This window comes from Macrobrachium rosenbergii, chromosome 2 (assembly GCF_040412425.1).
Source record: "Macrobrachium rosenbergii isolate ZJJX-2024 chromosome 2, ASM4041242v1, whole genome shotgun sequence".
Lineage (NCBI taxonomy): Eukaryota > Metazoa > Arthropoda > Malacostraca > Decapoda > Palaemonidae > Macrobrachium > Macrobrachium rosenbergii.
The window spans coordinates 63,252,510-63,274,173 of NC_089742.1; the positions used below are offsets into that span (position 1 = coordinate 63,252,510).

Genomic DNA, 21,664 nt, shown 5'->3' on the forward strand with positions numbered 1-21,664 from the left:
TTCATGAAATGTATCGGCGATCCTGATAGGAATTTTATTTTTAGACATTCTTTGTAGCAGTTGTCAGATAACATTTTTTAGAGCTCATTTGTTGTGGCCAAGAATATAGGATGTCTACCCAAGAAGAAGGGCCAAGTTTCCTTTCCACCGACTGCTGCTGAGATCACTTGGACAACTTTTCATATGGAGTTATTTTTAATATTTACAATCTTATTAGGCCACAGTTTTAATCATGATTTATCAGCCACTTACTGTTGCTAAACGCTCTTTTACTTTCAAATTATACTTAGTTAATATTCTTTATAGCATGGATACTGGGATATAGAATGCATATGTTCTTTGTTTACCATATACAAAAATTCTATAGTAGCCTAAAATAAAATGAGCTTTATCTATTTTCATTGTTGCATGCAAATTTCATAATCTTTAGTTCTTGGCTAAGACAAAATAAATATCCTTTTCAGTATGAAAAAATCATGAAAAACATTATGTTATTCACATAAATTATATATATATATATATATATATATATATATATATATATATATAACAGTAGAACCTCGGTCCTCGATTAACTAATTTGTTCCAGAAGAAGTGTCGAGATTGATTTTGTCGAATTCTGAGTTAATTTCTCCCATAAGAAATAACTGAAAATGGATTAATCCATTCCTGACCACCAGTCATTACCCTAACCTTGCCTTTTTATACAAAACTTTACACAATTACAATTAAATAAGTTCAGAGTTGAATAACACCGTATCAAGCACTTTTTACATTTTTAAATGCATACTGTATCAAAAAAATTGGCCTATGACCAATGCGGCGTGTATTACCCGATGATAGACCGGCGCCATAGGCTAGGCTAGGTAGCCTAGGCACTACCAGAATGTACTGCAACGGTACACATGAAAACTGTTGTTAATAATGATAACAATGAAAAACAAGCCAGATTATCACATTAAATTAATAATACAGTATTTATAAGCCGAATTACTGTATGACTGTTATCATAAAATTAAGAAAAATTTCCTAAATTACGTCGGAACTCGGCAGCTTGTGGCAGATGTAAACAAACCACAGCACCACCCTGGTGTATCGCGGTACTAATTACATAACCATTCAATATTTATGGTAAATTTTACCATAAATATTGAATGTTTATGTAATTAGTACCGCGATACACCACCAGGGTGGTACTGTGGTTTGTTTACACAAAATCACTGTAAAACATCTTTCAGTAAATATATTTACTGAAAGATGTTTTACAGTGATTTTGTACACTATTCTAGTAGACTCTGTATGAAATTTACCATAAATATTGAATGGTGGCGCTGTGGTTTGTTTACATCTGCCACAAGCTGCCGAGTTCCGACGCAATTTAGGAAATATTTCTTAATTTTATGATAACAGACATACAGTAATTCGGCTTATAAATACAGTAAAACAAACCCCCCCGTATTCGCGTTCTCATGGTTCGCAGACTCACGCATTCGCGGATGGATGGATTATGGAATTTAGGGCATAGCCCAAGCGCTGGGTTTCTCTGTGGAACATATCTAGCCATCATTTGCGGAAAATTCGCCCATTCGCGGTATTTTCACTGAGAAATATTCACTAACTACTGTATTTTCATATAATTTTCATGAATAAATGCACTTTTTGTGATAAAACTATTAAAATACTCAGGTATAAGCATTTTTACAGGGTTTTTCTTGATTTAAGCTATCAAAATGGTCAGTTCTAAGTGTTTTTAGAGGGGTTTTAAGCATTCGCGGATTTGACCTATTCGCGGGGGTGTGTGGGACGCATCACCCGCGAATACAGGGGTTCACTGTACTGTATTATTAATTTAATGTGATAATCTGGCTTGTTTTTCAACAGCAGCAGCAGCATGTGTGGGCTTTAAATGCTTTTAAATAAACATGGGAAGAACGCCAACTAGCAGCAGCTGCCCTTAACTCTTTTTTCTACAAACATCATATGATTCATTGGGTGGATTCCGGTTTGTTGTTTTTGAGCTCCATATAAAATTTACGTGTTCAACATTTAGAGTATTTGAAATCCGATTATGTTGAGTTCTAGTACATATCGAGGATATATAGTTCTACTGTGTATATATATATATATATATATATATATATATATATATATGTCATTTATATGTTGGCGTGTCTCTAAGGGATCAATGACCAGCACCAAGCAATTGAAGCATAATTGCTATTAAAGCTAATATTTGCATCTCAGAGCCAAGAGTCACTGCTGCTGCAGCCAACCATCAGACCAGAAGTTGAATGTGACCTCCCATGATTTCATAGGTTCATATCATAAAACCTTCGATCTGGATTCTGTTAACTGAGAAGTGTCATTCATCTACAACCAATTTTAATAGTTTAAGTGGAATCCATCCACCCAAGGTCCCTCTGCATGGGTGTGTGAAGTAGAAGAATAGCATAGCAGAGAGCATTTGATGTATACTAATATCGTGCATATTTCACAATAAAGCAGTCCAACATCACCGGGTGAAACTGTAAGTGGATTACTTAATATATATATATATATATATATATATATATATATATATATATATATATATATATATATATATATATATATATATGTGTGTGTGTGTTAGACAATATTTAAACAAGCTATATATTTTTTGGTGTCCATCCCTTGATAGAGGCTGCCTGACACTGGTTCTCAAAGCTTCCAAGAGAGTAATGAGGAAAGAACTTGTTTTCCACGTAAATGCTGGAGCAATGGCATGCCTTGGCTGTTCACTCATTAATATCATAAAAGAATGCTGGCCACATTTAAGAAAGTAGATACGCAAAATAAATTTATGTGATGCCATTATGAAGCAATTACATTCGCTAGATATTTGTGTGATTACATGATATCAACTCTCTCTCTCTCTCGTCTTGAAAAAATGGGTTGTGGACAATGAATGTGATTTTGTAGCAATTGCATTGATATTTATTTTCAGTCACTGTAGCAACAGTATCAATTGATGAAATGGAAATTCCGCAGTAGCTTCTAAAGATTTTGGACTTATAAACAAAATCATTAACGAAGCTAAGCGTGGTTTGATTAGACAGTTCATGGTCCCTACCCTCGGAACAACTTCTACCTTCTTCCAACCTTTCACCATCCATCTCTGTCTCCTGTGTCAGTCTCAGGAGCCAAACGACACTACAAGATGATATTACTCTACGTAATTTCCCTCCTCTAAAGTGTTTTATATAATCCTGAGAAAAAACACTTATGAACCCATTTTTCACGTTGCAGATTGTTCACATTTTTTTTTTACCAACGTATTTTAGTTTTTATGAAATTAAGTAAATATATGTTAACTGGTAAGGAGACGTCTGCACCAATCAGCTAATAGTATTACTACTTAACTACATAAACAAAAGTGGCATTGCCATTTACAATGTATCATGAACTCAAGGGGTAAAAGAAATCATTTCCCCGACTGTACAAGTGATATATCTGGTTTGTTAGTTGTACAAATGCAATAGTATTTTTAATGCCCCTTAAAATTAAAACTAGAAAGAAATAACAGGAGCTTCTTCTGGTTGATTATACTTTACTTAAATTTTACAAACATCACGTAAATAAGTCATAGAGCACGTTACTAACCATCAAAATACTCCATCTTCCTGATGCCAAGTAATTAAAACAACACTGAGTGTATTCCTATAGCTACGCTTGCAAACTCTCAATTGACATGTTAAATAATTTTTCCTCACTAGTGGCTGTACTCCGATTTATTTCACAGTACTCACCATCTGGAGTGATTTCTTTCCAAGGGTTTGGAGGATACATAAAAGCTGCATTCTGGATCTGATCATTTATATCTTCATCCTCATTGAAGGGGAATGTTCCAGATAAAGACACGTACGTGATGACACCGACAGACCACATATCAAGGGAACGATTGTAGCCTTTGTTACGTAAAACTTCTGGGGCTGGAAAGAGAAAATTTTTAAGGTGGAAGCTGCTATACAGTACTTTCACAAAAGGAATCCAAGAGTAAGGTCACTGACTATTTTTTTTTTAATATTAAAATGGAATGATGGCGACAAAGGCCACAACAAAAATACATTTAAAGTGAAAATTACAATACAATACATGTTAAGAAGGAATAGATAAGTGAATATTATACGTCAAGCAACTAATTCAAGTAAAGTAGTAGCAGCAAGGTAAATAATTTTAATTAGGTAAACTAGTGATAACAAAAAATACATACCAACCAGAACAAAAACTAATGAGCACAAAACCCACAAGCAATGCATGTACGAGTATACCTGGACTTTGGAGCAGGTTATAGTTTAAATTATTTTTAGAGAAATTACAGGAGGTAAAGATTGAAAACAGTACAGGTAAAGAAAGTAATGAAAGAAACCACAAACATACAAGAGGTGCATGTATGTATATAAACCATTCTTGTACCATTGAAAATTGTTTATACATAAAATTTCATTCAAAATATAACCATAACTTGTATCCTTTTTGTTCACTTTATCTAATCACAACTGAACAAAGCATACAAGATCTAAATGCTACCTGATCGTTTAATCATGTCCAATAACTATTTTCCCCAAACGCAATCTTTTGTTTGCTTCATATGAACAGGCAATACCTTCTGCAAGCAATTATATTGATGACTGTCTTTCTCTCTCCATTTTATTACAAGTTAATATCTTTAATAAAATGCAATTTATATAATTGTGTTTACCAAAAACACCTACTGCATTACCCATTTGCTCAGCTTCAGCCAAAGATCAGTCTAGCATTATTAAAATTATAGCACTCAAAAGACCACATATTGGGATAGTAATCTTTAACCTATTATCTTACTGATGAGGCACTAGACTAAATTCTTATGAGTTAAGAATAAACTTATTGGAAAGCATGTATGAAAGGTGTTTATCAGCTTGGAAATAAAATACTATGAATTTTGCAATCAATGCACAGTATGTCCATATTTCTTATGTGCAATATGTTCTTTTTGACTCCATGGGTTTGGGGATTTTAGATTTAAATTCTAAATGATTGCTGATAATAGAGTTTTATAATTTATGTCAGGCTTCAGGAGTTTAGTAATCAAATTTTCAAATCTTATAATCAAAGATTACTGTGCTGTTGAAATGAATTCGGTACTGTGCTTTAGCTGTACAAATAAATGCTTCCATCAAAAAAGAAAATACTTTTACTAAGGATATACAAAATATGATACTGTACTTACCTAAGTATGCAGGGGTCCCAACAACAGACCTACGGAATGATTTTTCTCCAATAATACGAGCAAAGCCAAAGTCACACAGCTTGACTTGTGGGAAGTCACTACTTGAAGACAGAAGTACATTTTCTGGCTTTAAATCACAGTGTACAATGTTCTTGCTATGAAGGTGTTTCAGGGCTGTCAAGATCTGAAAAACAAAACCACATACTCCAAGAAAATGTGAATCTGGCTTTAATGTTTTTGGCTTTAAAATATGCAATTATGGTATAGTGCCAATTTGGACAAAGTTCATTTACAGTATATCATTACAACAATCAACTGGGAACAGATTTATGTGTAAAATAAAAAAACTAGATAATTTAGGTTTAAGATGTGACTCGGTAGACTCCTAAAGCCCTTTAAAATGAATAAATCATACAAACTAATATTTCAAAATATGGCAAGACCTCCAGATCCTACAAGTCAGTAATCCCTCAAAGACATGATTTTGTAAGATACTCCATCAGCAGGGTTATGGCATTTTTTTCTGTATTACTGTTTTCAATTATGATATAAAAACAGATGCAGGGTGTCTCATTTCGTTAATTTTCAAGAGCAAGTCATTTGTCTGATATAAAATTTTGTGTATTTTAATGTATATGGTGTGGAGTTAATTTTGATATACTGTACTTTTAACAGATATCTGATTTCTTTTTTGCAGAAAGTGGATCCTCATAAAATCCCAAGAGAAATTGTGTATGTAACAGATGCAAACTTTACCAGCCAGAGCTCCATCATTTCAGCACAAAGGAAATTCCAACAGCATTTGGAAAGCACCAGGCACCATCCCAAACGGTGATCCTGTGTGCTGTTACCAACTTCCTTGAGACAGGCAATGCCAACAAGAAAAAATCCCCAGGTCAACCTCAAATGTCTCATAGTGCAGAGAACTCTTGATGTCTGGTGAAAGCCCTGGAGCAAAGTCCCATGAAGTTTACCCATCAACTGGCTTTACAGCTAGACTTTCCGCACACCAGTGCTCTCAGGATTTTGAAAGACAACATGCACCTGTATCCTAATAAGATACAGTTAAGAGGACTTTATGCAGCACTTGACATCAGATGAAGCTCATTTCGACCTTTCTGATTATGTTAATAAAGAAAACTGAAAGTTTTGATGTCAAGCAAACCCATGAATCATGTGTGAAAAACCTTTGCACAGTGTAAAGGAAGCAGTGCAGTGACTCATGCATATGTTATTGGCACCTACTGTTTTGAGGACGAACTTGGTGCAGCTGTCAGTTACAGCTGAGCCCTACAACCATATGCTAAACAGCTTCTTTATTTCAGAGATACAAAGGTTTGGTCTGACACACATGTGGAAGCAACAAGATGGTACCATTAGTTATACAGCATGAGTGACAATGTCAACTCTGAGAACAATGCCCCTTGAACCTCATTTCAAGATTTGGAGACATCCACTGACCATCCAGATAACTGAATCTAACCCCCATTGAACTACTTCCTGTAGGGTTACCTGCACAGCTGTGGAGCTAAAACAAAGTGATGATGGCCATTCCAACTGATATGCTAAGCTATATTGTGTTTGGATTGAGAGAGAGAGAGAGTGCTAGTGCAAATGTTCTCTTCATGATGGTGAGCATCTAGAGGATGTAAAATTCAAATCTTGGATAATAAGATGAATTCTTGTCCTTTAGTTACGTAATAAATGTATTTTATACACAATGTTATTATTATAATCCGATACTTTCATTTCAAATTTGTCCCATCATTTTGGGACACCCTGTACTTCAGTTGAGCTTCAAAAATCCCAAAATGTGATTCAGTGGTATTCTCAAACTATTTTAGCAATTATTATACTCATAAAAAATCCATCACTCATATACAGCCCATGTTTGGATTCTTTTAACAATGTCCCAGATAGTGGGGTCTTTAGTTTGAGAGTCAGGAAGAACAGTAGTGGTATTGTACATTGCCAATCAGATCCTGAGATTCCTAGCAGGTAATGGTCTAACCTTTCATGTGTCCATGGGGCTGCTGACAACTGCTCAGAGTTGCCTAAGCTTTTATTTTGTTCCACTACTTAACTATCTTATTTCATCTTTTGTTTTTTCAGGCTCTGTTTGCCCTTCTGGTGATCATTTATTGGGATCTATACCTTAATAGGGAAATATCTTTTCCAGCCAGTTTCTAATGCTGCCAGTTTATCTTCAGGTGTCTTTTATAAGTAATTATCATTAAAACAAAGTGAAAGATATAATCTGGAAAACACATTTTCTAAGAAGCCCAGAGAGAACTTGCTAACACACAAGATGTAATGTGAAACAAATAGATTCCATGATGATGAAAAGTATGGATGGCATTATACAGATTTAATAACAATGGATGGATTGCTGTGTACTAATTTAATGGTGATGGATAAAAGGAAGATAAATAATACAGTCAAAAGATTAAAACAAAGGAAACTGAAAACTGGACTAGTCAAAGGCAGCCAAGGAAATTAATATAATAGATTCTTCTGGGATTGTACTTTCTTTGTCTAATCTTTGTCATGATATTTTTAAAATTATGTATATTGTTTATTTGTTCTATTTTATGTTACAATCTGACCTATTTAAACTGGCTCCCTTGGGCCCAGGCCACTGCCGGACAACAGATATTTCCGGATAACATAAATCACCCCAAAAAAACCCTATGTAAACAAGTCTTACCAGCTCATTCCACATATATATTTCTGTGCTATTAAACGTAGAACAAAGCTTATGAAAAATCACTGTCATTTGTTAGATTTAGTTCCTTATGAAAATTCTCGCCTGCTTCATAAGTACAGTATCTCCCTGGAAATGCTTACATCTTCAGTTTGTTGGAGCTTAAACCCCTTGAAAAGCACACTGTCAAGTTCTGATTTCCTGGCACCTTTCAATGTTTTCTGGCACTTCAAACATTTTTGGCTTGCGTTTTCAGCAAAACCCTAAAAATCTGCTGCTGCCTATTGAGGATATGAATATTCCACTTATGACAACTTACCTGATATATGATGAATTTAGTGATTCTTTCTGAAAGTTTCCCTCTATCAGACGAGAGAATCATCTCCAGCATATCTCCTTTTAATTTCTCCATAACGACAAAGATTCTTTCAGGTGTCTCAAACATTCTTTCTAAGTTGACAACACCCTGAAAAAATGTTCTGAAATGTAATGTTTTTCCACATGACAATTTTAAAACAATGGAAAAATTTGAGTCCTCTGTTTGTGAAAAAATAATTAACTCCTTGAATACAATAACTCTGAAATAACTTCATAATACAAAACCATCCTCAAAAGAATTCATACAAAACCACATGGAACATGTACTTAGTAGTGAAATGAAAATGCTTAAGCCGACTTATTTTTAAAAATGCCATTTGCTTCAACATAATAACTTTGCCTGTGATAAACAACAGAAAAGAACATAAAATAATGCAATTTAACAACACTTTGAGGATGAAAAACTTTTATGGATTAAACTGGCTTAAGAGTTGGAAGATTTGCAAGGCCTTCCTCTTTTCTGGAATGACGATAAACTAAAATTCCCTAATGGCTTTGGTATAATACAAGAAAACTAGTTGCACATCTGATAAATATTAACACAATACTTTTCCACTGTTACTTACAAAGAATAACTGTATTTAGAATTTCTTTGCAATAACCTCTACACTACTCCCGTAGGGAAAATCTACCTGGTGTACATCGTAGCACAATGTACCAGTACAGTACTGCCACCCTTGCAGTATCCCTTTGGTTACCACTTATATTTCATTACCTCTTTTATTTTTTATTTTCTTTGGTCTCTTCCCAACTAATTGTCCACTTCTTTACTATACAGTATTCTAATTTTTACCTTTCAGAACGAGTCTTTTGCGACATCCTTATGAGCCTAGAGTTTTGATTTGTTGGTCTCGTTAAGCTAATTTATATTAATGACAATGTAAACCTCTATAATATTACTGCCTACATACTAAGAGGACAAATTGCGACACACACACACGGTAAAATAATTAAATATATATATCACGTGTTGAGAAAGCTTTAACCAAGAAGGGTTATTTACCATCATCATGAATTTTTTTTGCCTGTAAGATTATGATATAACATTAGTTTTCTCCGCTCTCCTGCAACCACTAGGTTGAATTACCTACCTATCATACAGTTGGGCTGAAGTTTAGCAGTAAAATTAAATTCACTTCTTATACTGCACTGCTTTACGATTCAATGATCAGATAGATAGGTTTAATCAGACTAAGGGCTACAGTAAGTTATTTATATATAAATATTTGGTCTTCATACTTCACCTTCAATTGTAAGAAACCTGCTTTCAATAATGCAAGTTATACAGACAAATAAAAAACATATACAGCACGTCACAACTTTTACAACTCAAAACTTTGGTGATAGAAGATTCAGCATCCAATATTATCTCAATAAACTGAATATGAGCTTTCAATGCCAGTAATAGTGGGTACTGTACCGAACGCATTCTGAAAAATTTTTAAATTCAATATTTGCCTCTATTCATTCACATTCTTGTTTTTACTGTTCCTAGCAGTTCTAACACAATTAAATATTACCTCTCCAGCACTTGAAATTTTCCTGAAATGGAATATGTAATAACACAAACATTCCACACCCTAACCTGCATAAAAAGACATGGTTTACCCAGACCACTGAGGTAACATTCTTAATTCTCATAGGGCTGGCCCAAAGAGTTGTTCCTAATATGCAAGTCTGGTCTTATCTCCTTTCTCCATGATTACTTGGTTCTTCTTGCAGGCCTCCATCCTGCAACTTTTATATACCGTATATACTCATGTAAAGTGCAATCTTGCGTATCGTGCTACCCCCAAAAATTTTAGCCCATAAAAAAATTTTTTATCATCTATCGTGTATCATGTGGGGTCCTTTTTTGAGAGACCAAATTACAATAGACTAACCTCTTTTCCTCCATCTCTTTAGCTCATCTTCTAGTTAAATAAGTTAAAAAGTAAAAGAGAATGATAAAAGTATCGTTGTGACGCATTACTCGTGTACAGCCATAAACAACCAAATGCAAAACAGCTGTTTTGCTATGAACAACAGAATCAGATAACAAAAGCTGTTTTACTTGCATTTCAACCATCGTATGATAATAAATAATTTCCACAGTCATGTTACAAATGACAAGTAGACTAGGACCAATATATTTTTACATTACAGCACTGTATACCCTTAATCGCTAAGGAGAAAAGATCAGCAAGGAAACATATTGCTAAATCTAAGCTGCAATTTGTAGCTGAAGCTGAGAAAACAAACAGTGTTCAAGCTGCTAATGACTATAAATTATTGTGCATTGGCAACATGGATGAAACTCCCCTAAACTTCGAAATGCCACCAAACTTGTCTGCAAATAAAATTACAAAAGTATTTTAATCAAAACTACTGGGCACAAAAGAACACATTTTACTGTTGTTTTAACATGTATGGCTGATGGGATGAAATTTTCCCCCATGGTTATCTTTAAACGGAAATTTGATGGCTAACAAAAATTCCCAAATGGTATCGTTGCCCATGTTCACAAAAACCTACACAAAGCAAATGATGCATGATCGCTATCTTTGTATTTTATAATACAATAGTAATATAAGAATACTGTACATACAATATTCTTGGGTACAGTGAAGTAAAGCATAGATTTTTAAAAGATCCATGGAAAAGATGCATATTCGTTATGTTTGTATTTTGTATTACGATACTAATACAGTATGTGAATACAGTATTGCATATACTAATTTTATATCTCATGTATTATGCGAACCCCCTAAAATTAGCTTCAAAATTAGGTCTTCAAAAGTTGCATGATAAGCAAGTATATACAGTATATGGCTTTTTCTGACTAACTGCTCTTGCAATATTTCCAAACCATCTTGATCTCTGATCTTCTGGACCTTTTCCCTAGTAACCTCTTTATATATTATTTACCTGACAGACTGTGCACCCCATCCCACCCCACCTTATTAATATGTGTTCAAACTTTCTCACTCTTCAGAACAGAAATATGTATATATTCAAATCTCTGAAAACCAATTTGTAATCAACTTCCACATTTGTAATATGATCTTCCCAATATGCTGCAGGAATGAACCTCAGCATTTATTGTGGTCCAACATCTTCATAATCTCTTCTCCCACGGAGAGAAGCGGAGGTCATGTACTTCAATTAGATTTCTTCTTAATAATGAGCTATTTTTTTTTTTTTGTTTTGTTTTATCCAAGTTGCTTTCTAAAATGTCTCGGCTACTGATGTTGTCCCTGTAGCCCCTCAATACTGGCTTCACAATCCAGCATACTGTCAAGGATGCACAATGTTTGTCCTCTACCCTTCCATAATCCTATTCTGTCTTTCATCTAATACCTCTTTCTATACATTCTGTGCACCAAAAATTAACTCTTCCATTTAAATTTAACAATATTAAGAAACTCCCAAGATATTTTAAAATTTGGTACAGAATAGTCTGATACTGTATTTACTATTACATCTTGTCAGCAATCATCCATATGGGGGCTTCCCAGACTACATATTTTCCTTTAGTTCTTTACTGGTCAGCATAGCCTTTTATTTAAACTAAATAAACTCTGAGTCCCTTTTTCAACATTCTACTTAGGTACCTAAGCAATTTTAAGTGGTTTCATCCAACTAAAGTCCTTACCCATACTGTGTTCAGAGCGTGCAATTCATTTAGTATACACCACCACCCTATTTTGTATCCCCTGCATCCTATTACACAAGCTTTTTGCATAAACTGCACTCTAGAGGCAGAAAGTGTCCCAGATCTGAGGCATATCCCTCGCACAAGGTAACTTCCAGCTTCTACACAAGTGCTGAGCCATAGCATCAAGGTGAGAGGGAGGTATCCATTTGCAAGTCAGGTAGTACATTTGTATTTCAAATAATGATTTCAATAAAACTTACTTTACTTACTGTACCCAATTATGTTGCATGTATTATTATCAAATATGATCATTGCGATAATGGGCCATTTGCATTCTGGTAATGTTTACCCTTTCAAGACCATCAGCTGATTTTTACCATCATCACTGCCATGCTGCAATTAGCTGCTAAATGGAGCATTATTCAAAGAATAACTTTCTTGCTGACTGAATTTAAGGATGGAGCCATATTCTTGTTGTTTTCTCTCTTTCTACTTAATTACTTAATATATTTAGGCCATAAGGCGACCAAAAATTCAAGGTCAGAGAGGCTTGTTGCTTATAAGTTTCTCTACTCTTTGGTTTTTCTTTCTAGTAACAAACTGCTCAAGAATGGATGTACAGTATCCAGTATTTTATCAAGCATACGCCTATGTAAACAAGATAAAACAAAAGCAGGACATTGATTAACCTTTCAAAGTGTAAATAAAATGCAGTATAAACTGAGCTTTGAAAAAATTTAAATGTAGAAAACTATTTCCTGAAATTTACAAATGAAATCCTGTATATTCCTGAAATTTCAAAATTACATCCTGTGAGAAATAATAAAGTTAATGACATCAGCATGATTTTCCAACATACCAAGACACAAAAAGTCTTTCAGCTGCATGTGCACCAATTTCCCACAAATATTTAGGAAGAAAAATATATGACTGCAGCAAAAACAATGTTCGTGATAAAATGGTGCCCTTTAAAGAAAAAGCTGAATTAATATTTTCCCTACATCTGTGTGGGCATGTTATAATGACAAGTCCAAACAAAAATATGTCTCTGGAAATTGCAAAAAGAAAAAAAAAAGCTAAGATACTTCAGCATTAGTAAAACAAGTTATATGATGACTAGCAACCTACTGGCCCCTAGGAGCCTTTTTTTTTTTTTTTTTTTTGCTAAGTATGCTTCTGTAAAATTGCTCAGTCACTAACCTCTTTAGTCAATGGTTCATAATTCACATGAAATGTACAGAAGTCTCCCACACAGATAATGGTTACTTCAATCAATGCAAGACAAGTATACTAGCAGCTTACAGTTCCTTGAATTTGAACAAAAGTCCAATTTTCTTCTTACTGAATATCTACATAACCTATCATAATCCTTAAAACCATGAGCAATGTATGCACACAGTATACACAGAAAGTTTGAATGTCCTCTTTACTGACTACAAAGCAAGTTCAAACGGACACACACACACCGAAGCACTGAATCTCTCAGAAAAATGTTTAAAAAGAAATGTAACATATGAAACTCAATAAAACCAAGGAGCTTGAAAGATAAGAGAAAGTCTGTCTTCAGAAACCAGCTAAGACAGTAAGACAATGATCAACACAGTACAGTATAGCTTTAATTCTCAGAGACAGAAAAAAAGATAATCTAAGCCATGAAGAAAGACAGAGCTACAGTATAATCCTTGTACCACTGACATGTTGAAATCAAGTCCGTTTTGGATTGAGATGTTTTTTATGAAGCCTATGGATATCAATTATTATTCACATGAAAATATAACTTGGAACGTAAGGCAGATAGTTTTATTAAGAGAAACAACACTTTTGCAGCATGGGGATATTTCCATTGGCCATTAAATATAAACTACATAAGAAAACTGCATCTACTCAATTCCATGATGCAATCAATGAAAGCTAGGTTTGAGATATATTGCTTTCTCACATTATAATTAGTTCATGATTGAAAAAATAAAAAAGTAAAGGACAAGACAATTATTAAACAAGGTGTGCTGCGGCTCAAGCTATTTTACAAAGGTCCTGTGACTGCCACTCTTAATCAGAGTGCATCTGGATTAATTCTGGCTGTAACACTGATTCAATGACATATGCTTCACCAGTTATTGCCTAAGGATAACAAAACTACCCAAATGTGTATGCATGAGTATAAATGTGACAGCATTACTAATAACAAAATCTTGCATTCCTGACTATAAAAAAACTTGCCTAGTCACTCCCCAGAGAAAAAAAGAAACTCGAACATTGAACACTTTCTCTGAATTCAATATAATAAATTAACTGTAACATGAGATTTTCACCAAATAAGGACAGTTATTTGCTGTGTGCATTTCATGTTAAAAAATACAACAGAACCAAGAGGAAAAAATTTTACATTTGACTGTAACCATATACATGTCTGGAGCATATGTATTAAATTATTCAAAATATCTATTACATACTGCAATAGCACCTCAGATTAACAGACATTTTGGGGGTCTGCTTTCTGATAACAGTCTCTTAAAATAACAAAAGACCCTATATTATAGCCTGCAATTGAATATTTTCCAATATCTTACAGTTAACAGCAAGTCCATGTAGTTTCAATCCTAAACTAACCTGTACTGGATATTTAACTTTCAATTTAATAGATTTATTTAAAACTGTATCACATCTAAAATGGAAATAGTATAAAAATAATGATAGCATAGTTGATAAGTACACAAATCCATAAGTTCAGACACTATTTAGGAAGTAAATCTTGTGTTGCAAATTAAATGTATTATTCATTTTTTGTTACTGATTTTCAAGTGCAAATGCATTATATAATTTTACAACCTGTCATAGTATTTTATGTTAAAATATTATGCTTCATAAGCTAACTTCGCTAATATGTGGCAAGCTCACCCCACCCCCCAACCCTAGAATACCAATACGCACAGCAGATATAAAAAAGCATCATGAAAATGGTATTGCAAAATAAACAATAGAGCACAGTATTTTACATATATTCTATTAAAAAAAGTATTTGATTTTGTTATTTCATATCAACTACCCCTTTGAAGAGTATGTGATACATGAAAGTTTTGATGAATGCTGTACGTTGGTAATAGCATGTGCAATTCTTCCATGTTTACCATTATCACTACTGTACTTATTTTCCATCTTTTTACTACTTGATTTTCTAGTGCATATATATCACTTTATAGCCAATCATAGTATTTTATATGCTAAAACCTCATTCATTACAATTATTAGAAATTACTCTGATGTGCAAATCATAGCCTAATACTTTGATGTTACCCTCTGAGGGCTTTTGACATCTCTCAGCATTAATATTCTTCCCAACCTCAAAGAGCTTTGAAACTATTATGGCCCTTTGTTATGGAACAGCATGCAAAAATTGTATTGAGTACAGTATGATACAAGTGGAAAGGCAATTTATGCTACTTTAGTACTGATATCTACGAGTATATTGCTATTTTTCATGAATTCTTAAAATCGAGTTTCACTACACCAAATGCTATTGAATATTTTTTTCTAATTTTATTGCACTCTTTTACTGAACATGGTATAAATAGCCATGAATTTTATATCAATGGAAAAGTAATTTATTGTTCTTTTGCTTAGTTCAAAAATAAGTAATCTTAATTTAGTTCTTTTTTTAATAGTAATATTTTTCTGCACTGCAGAGTGTTACTTTATTTTAGTGGCTATGATCTGCATTGCACGTTTTTGAGGACAAATAGTTATAAATTGTATACATACAGAAATGCAATTTATCCTAATTTGGCACTGCATAAAAACAAGGATATCTATCTTTGAGAATTTTTTAGTAAAAGTAATAAAATGTTTGCTTATGCCTAAATCTTGCCCGTGATATCTGTTCTGCTTTTGTGTTTGTTTTTCAGCCATATTGTGATATAGTACACCTATTCAGCTTTAAAATGCCACCAAACCCATTATCATAACAAGCAAGGTAACTAACATTAAGCAATCAAAGAAAAATATCAAACGCATGTGCCCTAGTACCATGAGGGATGTGTTTGGGACAGACATGTCCTCATAATCCTCATAGGGTATACAGCCCATCATAGCTACCAAGTGCCTAGAAAATCTGAACTCAAGCTGTATGTGGAGTATATGACAGAACATGAATCTTTGTAATAAAAAATATTCAATATCCCATGAAATAGAATATATTATTATTCAAAAAGATGAACCCTATTCATATGGAACAAGATCACAGGGGCCACTGACTTGTAATTCAAGGTTATGAGAGTATGTATATGAATGTATATGTATGTATGTATGTATATATATATATATATATATATATATATATATATATAAATATATATATACAGGCAGTCCCGGGTTTCACTGAGCAGTTTTATTTATCGCGTTCGAGGTTACGACATGTTTTTCAAATATATTCATCAGAAATTATTTTCGCCATTTACGGCGCATGTTCCAAGTTACGACGGTCGTATGTCGTGATCCAACGGAAGAAATATGGCCCCAAAATGGCAGAATAATCATAATTTGAAGGTTTTTGATGTAAAACTCAATAACAATGCAGTTTACATTGTTTTCAATGCAACCAGAGCATTAAAAGTAAGGTTTTCTTATGATTTTTGACGATTTTCCGGCTTACGGATTGATTTTCGTTACGACGCCGCGCAAGAACGGAACCAGCTCGTAAACCGGGGACCGCCTGTGTATATATATATATATATATATATATATATATATATATATATATATATATATATATATATATATATATATATATATATATATATATATGATGTGATTAAGAATCATGAAATGTCAGAATACATGGTTACTGTGTCATCTGCTTCTGTATTCCTGCTCTTGATCTGGATGTGAATATATATATATATATACTGTACATATATACTTATACAGTACGTAGTTAGGTTCCAGAACCCATCGCGTAAGGCAAGGATTCGCTTAAGTTTGGTACAGTCACTAAAAATTCCAATAAATGCTTATTATTTAAACACTACATATGATCCCAATCATGCTCCCAAAGTATTAAGCTAACTTTTAAATGAAATGAAATGAAATATATGGTTGACGTAAAAATAGAGTACAGTATTGTAATAGGTATTAGCGCATCTGCAGTAGGTATGTACATGCACTAATGTTGCCCCTAATTCATGGGATGCCATTTTCTTTTTCACTCACAGAGTAAAAGATGTTTTCATTGCGTCACTAGGTAAACTTCCTAAGTCACAGTCACAACAAAGGTACAATTCAATAAAATAAAGAAAACATACGTAACGTTTGTAGAGGGTACAGGTAAAATTCAATCAATTTAAAATTATGTACTGTACAGGTAGAGGCGTACAGAGAAATAATAAGCTGTAAAAATACGTATGAGTGCTAACTATGAATGAGAGAGTGAGGGAGAAATACATATGGGGATATAACACCTGCCTTTATATCATATTTATCTACAAAAATATAAATAATACAAATTTTCCATACTGGTTTTGCACTTAAAGCATCAAAAATTATAAATTATTTCAAAAATTAAACAAAACACTTTCTGCAGGGGGTATCGTTTTTGAAAAGTGCAGTAACTTTGCTAAGGGGCATCACATCTTGTAAAAGTACACTACTGTACGTGCTGTAATTACATTGTACTGTACCATACTTATGCATATACAAATATTAAAATAATACATTTTTCATATAGATTTTACACATAAAAGCATGAAAACCTATAAATTACTTAAAAAATTAAACACTTCTGCACTTTTCTAGAGGGTTTTGCAAATGTCACCTGTCTGTGAAAAAATCGCATGTCTGTGAATTTGCGCAACTCGAAGCGCACAAGATCAAGGTATTACTGTACGTGTATTTCAAAGATGTTTTAATGTATTGGAAATGGTTTTTAAGTGTTTTACAAACACAGAAAGGTATAGTTTACAGTATGTACACACATTAGGCTAACTCTCACTGTATGAACTGTATAAACTTGTAAACTTGCTTACAAATTCAATTTAGACAGACTCAGGAACGGATCCTGGTCTTTCTCTAGATACTGGATGTGCAACTCATTACAGTCCTTAAAATTGGAACAAAGTTAATAACATTTAACACAAAACAACCACAGCTTCTTGGTGGAAAATGTTCCTTCCTACATACCATATTTGATTTGAAAATTCTATCAATTTGACCCTCTAATCATAGTTTAAATTTATAAATCAGAAAAAATTAAAACAGTTAATCTGTATAAATGTCTTACAAGGAGTAAAAAAAGTGTCTTCTCTACTGCCCTGAAAATACCTTCTACTGTACAATATTTGTCTCCCTTAGCTTACCAATATCCCACATAACTAATATAATTTAATTAAACCCACTCATCATGGAAAGATGCAGAGTGGAAATCCAAATTATCTAATATTTCTTATCAACTGTCTATTGATACCCTGTTGTTCAAGAAAGAGTACTGATATTACAAAATTATGATTGAGCTAAAAAAGTAATTACACTACAAAAATAAGTACCATATATTCCCTTTACACTGCCACCTTTTAACAATCTGAATTCTGAAAAGTATCTCTTAACCCCTTACATCTGGATGTGTCTAGTGAGGCATTAATAATCGATATTAAGTTTGATCCAGAAGTGCTCACATGAGAATCCCTCAAATCACATGAATGGGCCATGAATGATTTATGGCAACTCTTATGGCAACACTCACACGTCAGCTCAGTAATATGAGGAAGAATAGTCTCCCATGAGATTTCAAGGAGGAAGGTACTATATTTCCCCTTCCCAGTACATCTTGTACATATTTGTCCTTGAATGTACTCGGGGACTGTTGCTGGTTTTCGGTTCTTACCTTTTATAATATTATGTGATACGTAATTGTAATTTTCCAATTAATGTAAAGAAAAATATTAGAGAACAAGTATAACTCACTAAAATTAACATATCTTATGAACGCCTCAAAAAAGAGGCCCCCTCACAGGGTTGGAAATATTCATTTTCAACTTCCCAAGGAAGGTACAGAAAATATTTTAGAATTTGCATTTACTTATCTTCCTCTTTCCATTGATGTGGCCAACTTTAAAGTCCGCTCAGTTTCGGGGTGTTATGTATAACTAGACCAGTCTGAAAGAGTTAACGTGCAAGTCTGTGCTTGTCCAGCCAGTCATTTTGTCATCTAAGAATTATCATTCTGAGATGATTAAAGCCTCATATGAAGATTTAATTGTATTTAGCAAGTCTTGTTTTCTCAACCTCTTAGATATTATAATTGCTCTAGACATTTCTTGAACATTACACAGGTATAGCATATAGCCATTACCTGTCAAGCTACTTACTTGACTTCTCATTGCAAACTATGGTAACTTGTCTTTTCTTATCCCACCATCTTCTGTGCCTCAACAGCTGCCACTAATACACCCGGGGATCATCATCTCTACATAATTTCTTTCTCCTATTCCTTTACTTTTCAAGTTAACTTCAGAACATCTGTCATTTACAGTCTAATGATCCTGGTCTTACTGACTTTCCAACTGAAATCCTTCTTTAAAATTGATTCAATTCATTATATAATTCCAAAGCTACTAAAGAGCAGAAAAGTCAGTCTACCATTTTTATTTTTTCAATAAATCTAACTCCTTTTTGTCCAGACATATCATTAAGTAACTTAACCTGAATCTGAGTCAAAACCCTAACAATCAAAATGAGGCTGACTATGTCATTACATTTAATGCCATAATTCATCATTGTTAACATTTCATACTAGTCTCCATGTCTGACAAGGCAATACTGTATCAATATGATGTACTTCAACATGGCGAGTGGTTTGAGGTTACTTCAGAAAGAAAGAGAAAATAAAAGGACAAAACACATCTAAAAATGCAACTCAAAGGTAGAGAAAAACATACCTTCAACACAGTAGGTCTTGTCCAATACAGATTACTGTACTGAAGTGGGTTATATATACAATTAGTGAAAATCATGCCAAAACAAGATTTTTTTCTTGAGGATAAAAATAAGTAGCAATGAGAAAGCAACCATACTCACAATGCAATCAATACAGTCATCCTCACAAAGCCCACCAGTAGATATAACACATTCTGGAATCATAATTAGGACACTGAAGATTGACAAGAAGAAAAGTGAATTCCTCGTAGCTGAGTGACTACAAAACAAACCGCATACCTCTGATCAATACAATCTTGCAACACACATTTTCTAAAATAACCTAAAACAGAGCTTCATGACATTAAAGGGGATCATTTGAATTCTAATTACTAAATACAGTACCATCAAGTTCTTGTAGGCTACATATTTGACAAAATAACATTGACTACCATCACAGCACATACTCACTTATCTGCAATTAATATTGTCTGAAGCCTCCCTTTCTTGTTTTATATTTATTCCATAAAAGTACTCAACTTGGTAAGTTCTATCAGTTTTATTTTTTTTTAAATATCAAGAATCCATTTATCAAAACTTCACATGGAACATAAACATGCATTCTCCTTATGGTTCTTATACAATTTAGATGCCAGCAAAGGCTAATTTCTGCTAATCAGACCATTGCATTAATGGGTCCAACATGAAGTTTCAGTACATAAAAAAAACCATCTACTATCAATACTTAACTAGTCTGGCTGAGACATCCATATATAGGTTTGGTTCATCAGCTCGTAGGGGACATGTTGGGAATGGGCATTAACTCACAGTGTATGTGACAAACATACAGACCTTCACCATTGTTAACAGTCTTTGTCTGCACTTGGTGATATCTTGGTAACTAGTCTGAATCTGCTTCATCATCTGATTGCTAACCAAGCTGGGGATCTACTGTTACTGTCCTATTTTTATCGATATTAATTCCGAAACACAATTTCTCAACAATATAAATACTGTATCCATTGTTTTAAACAGATTTTTTCATAAAAACCTATCACTCATATTCTAGCATGCATTCACAGTTTCTCAATCCTTAAGACACAACAGTCATTTGTTTAACAGACAGAAGACTGGTAACACAGATCCCAGCAGTTACCTGCTTTTCTCTGTACTACAACAACCCATAATTTACATTAGCCTAATATTGGTGACCTTATGAACTTAGAAACATGATACTAGAACTGTGAGATGATTGCCTGTTGACAGGCAAGCTTAGCAATGATCTCAGGCATTCAACTTGCCCCAGGTTCATAAACCTGGAAGACATGACTGATGGAAAAGATAGACATCACCATGGTCCCAGCTTTGCAACCTGCCAAGAGTTGTGTGCCCAGCAAAGGCAACCAATAGGACATTCCAACATACTGGAGTAGACTGACTGACCACAGGGAGATAGGCATGACATCAGTATGGTTTCTGAAACACAGCTGGGAATTTCATGAATGAGAAAGAGTCCTTAGGCAAATGCAAATGCAGACAAGACCATGGTTAAGGCCCATGCATGGTACACAACCATGCCTCTACCTGATGGTAACAGTGATGTAGCAAATGCCTTTTGAGGCTGTATTATTAATGGAGGCAACTGATGGACCTTGCAGTTACAGCTGAGGTTTTGATACTGGCTGAAATGACAAACGATAAGTGTGAACAAGGCTGAAGTTCTGTACCTGGAAATAACTAACAAAGGATGAAGATGGCCCAAGTTCCTGCAAACCACTATGTACTTGCATCT

At 33.9% G+C, this 21,664-nt stretch overlaps 1 protein-coding gene and 1 long non-coding RNA gene across 13 annotated transcripts in view; one reads left to right on the forward strand and one right to left on the reverse strand.

Annotated features, from left to right (window-relative positions):
- LOC136847887 (uncharacterized) overlaps nucleotides 1–8,017 on the forward strand; it is a 49,768-nt gene extending 41,751 nt beyond the window's left edge. The window contains exon 2 of the long non-coding RNA XR_010855878.1: nucleotides 5,949–8,017. This is a non-coding gene — a long non-coding RNA (uncharacterized lncRNA). The remainder of the gene's footprint in view (nucleotides 1–5,948) is intronic.
- The window catches only part of PKD (serine/threonine-protein kinase D3), a 273,053-nt gene that overhangs the window by 11,808 nt on the left and 239,581 nt on the right, over nucleotides 1–21,664 (reverse strand). For all 12 annotated transcript variants that reach the window (XM_067119831.1, XM_067119860.1, XM_067119879.1 and 9 more), the window contains 3 exons: nucleotides 8,275–8,421; nucleotides 5,252–5,435; nucleotides 3,789–3,971 (listed from right to left, as the gene is read on the reverse strand). In XM_067119831.1, coding sequence (XP_066975932.1) covers nucleotides 3,789–3,971; nucleotides 5,252–5,435; nucleotides 8,275–8,421 — 514 coding nt within the window. The remainder of the gene's footprint in view (nucleotides 1–3,788; nucleotides 3,972–5,251; nucleotides 5,436–8,274; nucleotides 8,422–21,664) is intronic.